Here is a 5,033-nt window from a genome sequence, read left to right as displayed (position 1 = left end):
AACATGAAAACAAAAAAATAAAATAGAATAGGGAACATTACAGTGTAATATTCCCCATTATAATCCCCTTGTCTTATAAACATTAAATAGCATTTCACAACTATTATACTCTAGCCTCCCCCCCCCCCGCGCTCGGACTTCCCCAGCCAGAGGACTACATGCCAGGGAGTTTCGATTGAGCACTGCAGGGGGTGGGGCTTGTGACACACACACGCCTCCTGTGACTCACCTCCCCTCCCGCTGCTTGTTACCATGGACGCGGCCGGGAGGGGAGGTGAGTCACAGGACCTGCCCCCTCACTGAAATGCCCGTAGGCAGTGCGGGGCCCTGGTGATCGAACACCGGGACCGTGCACTGCCAAAAAAAAACGGATCGGACCCCACTGAGGCTGTGGGGGAGCCCAGGACCGGACCCCACTGGGTCCCCCCACAGCCACAGGCCCCGGTACCGGCTGCACCGGCGGTAGTTCCACCACTGCCTCTAGCACCTTCCATCTTGCAGAATCAAGCACCCCCCCAGCCCCTTTCATCTTGTAGCACCTAGCCACTCAGCCCCTTCATCTTACAATGCCTAGCCCCTTCCATCTTGCAGCACCCAAGCCCCTCTAGCACCTTCCATCTTGTAGCACCCAGTCCCCTTCAGCTCCCTCCATGTTGCATCATCCAGCCCCCCAACCAATATTCCATCTAGTGCACATGTGCAGGGCACAGCCAAACATAATATCAAAGCGAATGCCTAATTTGGAGCTTGAGCTGCATATGACTACTTTTCCTCTATGGTTGCTTGGAATTTGGAATACAAGATGAAAAAGCTCTTAAAATTTTCAATAACTTGGTTTTACCTTTTCCATTGAGGTGGAATCATCTATGTAGGATTTCCAGGTTCTTCCATCATCACTGTAGTGAATACCATAGGACTGCACATACATTTCACTAGCAAACTGTTTAGCTCCCTGTGTTGTAATAGCAGTAATTTTCTTCACTGTAAGAAAGTCAATCTGTAGCCACTGCTGGTTGTTATTGGACTGTGTAAGGAAGAGTAAGAAAGCACATATCAATTATCTACTGAAGTAGGCCATACAATAAAACAAACACATTTTTGCATGTGCATCAAACTTCACCCCCCAGGCACACCTGCAATGAGTCGTGTATCATTAGTTTTTTACATGTTTGTTGTTTGCCTATGTGCACAAAAAATACGTGTCCTGTTTGTCGAATGTAAGCGATCAGGTTACCTCTGCCCGTGTGGAACGATCCTTAGGGCTCAAGCACAAAGCTGTACAAATCACATACAAATCAATGGCAAGCTGTCACTGCCCACATGTTATCGCTTAAGGAGTGACTACCTGTGGTTAGGGACAGATGTACGACCCTGGACATGAAATGTCTGTTTCCAGGGGTTGTACATGTGTCCCTAACTGCAGGTAGTCACTCTACTAGCGATAACATGCGAACAGTGACAGCCTGTCATTGATCTGTACAAGTTTACTGTCCGTGGCTGATTGGAAACACCTAGCCTTAGAAAAGCATGGGTCTGAGTGGTTTATGGTCCTAATTGGCCATGTGTATGAGCATTAGCCTTAGTTGCATTAGTCTTAGTCCTAGCTGCTGTGTTGCTGTGTGTAATACTGTCCATGATTAAAGTCGGACTCCACTCCAATCAGCAGGGGATCCATGCACAGATCCCCTGCTAAACAGAGCAGAACCGAACATACTGTATGTCACTCATGTGACATCTATGTCCGTTCAGTTTTTGAAACAACTGAGCTGTACAGACCCAGTCGGATGTAAGTGGACATGCATCCGTTTACTTCAGATTACTTCCGATCTGTCACATTCAGGTCTGCCAAAACTGAACTCTGTTCCATTTTTCTTTAGACATAGATAGAGTTGGGGTAACTGGATGTAAATGGACGCACGTCTGTTTAGATTCCGCTGTCAGAGTTGGGCTTTCAGAAAACCTGACAGGCAGACCTGATCGGACCACTCCTCTCAAAGGGGCTTAAAGCAGGGAATGGTTATCTCCGGACACCTGAATAATAGCAAGACAACACCACCTACAACAACACCTGCATGATAACCTAAGGCACTGGGCAGATAGACTGTTTTTATGATATGGTTTTCAAGGATTCATTTTCAGATTTGACTGGAGTGTATCTTTATCAGGTGTTTGAAGATACGTCACCAGCACTCAGCAATTCAATGTGCAAATAAAGTTTGTTTTATTGCAAAATACGTTACATAGGTCAGTAAGCCAACATGTTGGGGCCACGCAGGGTCCCTTCTTCAAAAGACACAGTGACAGAGGGACCCTGTGTGGCCCCAGATAACGTTGGCTTATTGACCTATGTGACATATTTTGCAATAAAAAATGTTTTATTTGCACACTGAATTGATGAGTGCTGGTGGCTTACCTTCAAACAGCTGAGGTTTTGTATGGTGTCATCTGCTGCCACCACTATGAGCGCCATCTTTTATTACTGGTCACAACACTGTATGGTGTGGAGCTGGTCAAAAACTCTTTTTTAGGTTTTACAATAATTTGATTAAATAATAATTTTAACTTACCTTTGCTTGCCAAGCATTAACAGACCCAGCTTTATTGAGGCGTGCCAGAGACGGTAACCATGGTGATGAGTACCAAGACCATTTATGCGAGGAAGCTGTTATTTGTTGATCCTTTATACTAGAATTCTCCATACCTAGGGGAGTTGAACATCCTGGAAAAGACAATACAACATATCAAAATGGAACATTTCACTGGGTAAAATGAATATAATATACAGTTTTTTTAAATATTTGTATGTACATATTGTTTTTTCAGATGTCTTTGGTCTAGTCACAGGACATCACAGGTCCTCTTCCTCCAGGAGTGGTTGGGTCCTTAATAATGCAGAAACCCTGGACTCACAGGAAGTGGGTTGAATGATGCTATGTTTTTTTCTATTCGGAAAAGGAGCAGTGATTGATTGCAGACAGTTTAGGAAATAAGGTAAATATTGCAGCAAGAGGTGTTTTTTTATTTTAATTCTTGTAGGGCAATGTATTTTTCTATTTTCCAAATAAAGCTAGAAGAATAGAGCAGCCATAAATAGCAAGATACACAGAGGAGAATTTATGAAAACTAGAGCAGAATTTGGAGCAGCTGTGCATGGCAGCCAATCAGCTTCTATCTTTCATTTTCAAAATTTACCTATAAAAACTGAAGATATAAACGGATTACTATGGTTACTATGGGCAACTAATCCAGATTCTGTCTTGATAAATTCCCCCACACAGAGTAACGCTATGGCCCCTGTCACAATTGTGATCCTGTTGCTGTTGAGAACTCACTATGAAGAATACTGCAGGGCAGCGAAACATTCACCTGTTTGTATGTGTTGCTCTTGCACCATCTGGATGTGAGGTGTCACTCTCTCATCAATGAGCTACATTCTGCAGCTTTTTCATAAGCAAGAGAACAAAGCCTTGCTCATCAAGCAGGGAGGGAGTACCACATTAAAGCAGATACGTTTGTTTTCCATGCACGTTTTAGAAATGCTGGTGCTGGTGTGAATAGGCCAACAACAGAACTGCAAGTGTAATAGAGGTCTTAGGCTTGAGACGGGGGTTCACTTTTAAGATGTATTGCTAGTTATCATACAGAGTGCTGAGCCAGTGACAGCACACTCCAGGCAACAGGGATGCCACTCTGTGCCATCTGACGAACAGGACTCTTTCTTGCTATCCCCGCTATAACTGGACCATCCTAAAGGAAGCCCATCTGCTAGCCAAGGCGAGTAGGCTTGTTACACCAAGAGGACCACTATAGGGCTATTGAAAAGTGAGTGCATTTCTAAAAATTGATCTTTTAATATATTTGGAAGGCTTATTTCACAAGGTGGGTGGGCTTTTCTTCCTTTACTGTTTCCATAATGGATCTGTAGAACTCACCCAGCATTTTACTATACAAGACAGCATGGTTTTGTGATAGCAATGCTGTACTTCACAGGATAGCTAGTTAGCACAGCTCTGTTTGGTTTCTTTTAGCCCTCTCACCATAACAAAACTAGTTATACTATCTTGTATTGGTCCATAAAAAGTTTGCACCTATTCAAATATAATTATTTTTGGTTTCAAGGAAGATGTATCGCGGATACAATTCTCAGATATATGTGTTACAGACAATAGCTAATATCAAGTTGTATTCAATTACAATTATGAGATTTATTTACTTTTAATAGTTCAAAAGAAATATAACGTACCAATCATATTAATTTTTATTTTCAAACATGTTTATAATAATTTACTTTAAACAACTTTACCATTTATTCCACACCCAAGCAATTCCATGCGAAGAGCTGGCTTATTTTGGTACTTTGTGGGATAAATTCTTATGTATCGTGCTGCAATTGGGGGGTCAAACTGATTTTCTTTTATATTAGATGAGTCAATGTTCCCTTTAAATATCTGTGAAGTTGAATAAAGATAATGTTGATAATAGAAGAAAATAATAAAATAGTAATTATTTAAGTAATGATGAAGTAATAATAAAGGATAAAGATAATAACAGAATGTTGATATGTTTTGAGAAAAACAATTATAAAAAACAAATCATATAGAACAGTGTATGTTCCATATCTGTGGATCTAAAAATATGCTCTGTCACATAGTCATGTAACCGGTTTTATAAAGCATGTGGAGAGATATTGATAACCACCTGGTGCATTCTCAGTCGTGCACATAGTAAAGCTGCAGGGTCAGTATCCCTTTAGAAGTGGATAGGCCTAAAATTAAGCAGTGAGCAAATTACACAACCAAAAATTAGATTTCCAAAGGAATTTTTACGGTCATCTTAAAGTACTCGTCTAGGTTGCCTCATTGAAAACAATAACTTATTTTTTTAACATTTTATAAAATTAAAGCATCTGGAGAGTGAAATGATGTCAATGAGCTGGGCAGTAAGCCAGACAGTGTCCCAGGTTACTGACACTCTGCCCACTGATGTCATCGGTTGCCAGGAGCTGCCCATCTTTGCTCCCCCCCCTCCCCCTT

General features: G+C 41.7%; 1 protein-coding gene across 1 annotated transcript in view; it reads right to left on the bottom strand.

The window, feature by feature from the left end:
• The window catches only part of F5 (coagulation factor V), a 70,793-nt gene that overhangs the window by 729 nt on the left and 65,031 nt on the right, over nucleotides 1-5,033 (bottom strand). Inside the window, exons 23-25 of the mRNA XM_018557282.1 lie at nucleotides 4,304-4,448; nucleotides 2,568-2,719; nucleotides 842-1,024 (exon numbers count right to left, since the gene is read on the bottom strand). Coding sequence (XP_018412784.1) covers nucleotides 842-1,024; nucleotides 2,568-2,719; nucleotides 4,304-4,448 — 480 coding nt within the window. The remainder of the gene's footprint in view (nucleotides 1-841; nucleotides 1,025-2,567; nucleotides 2,720-4,303; nucleotides 4,449-5,033) is intronic.

Source organism: Nanorana parkeri, unplaced genomic scaffold (assembly GCF_000935625.1).
Source record: "Nanorana parkeri isolate BGI_ZX_2015 unplaced genomic scaffold, ASM93562v1 scaffold278, whole genome shotgun sequence".
NCBI lineage: Eukaryota > Metazoa > Chordata > Amphibia > Anura > Dicroglossidae > Nanorana > Nanorana parkeri.
This window is presented reverse-complemented; position numbering and strand designations above follow the sequence as displayed.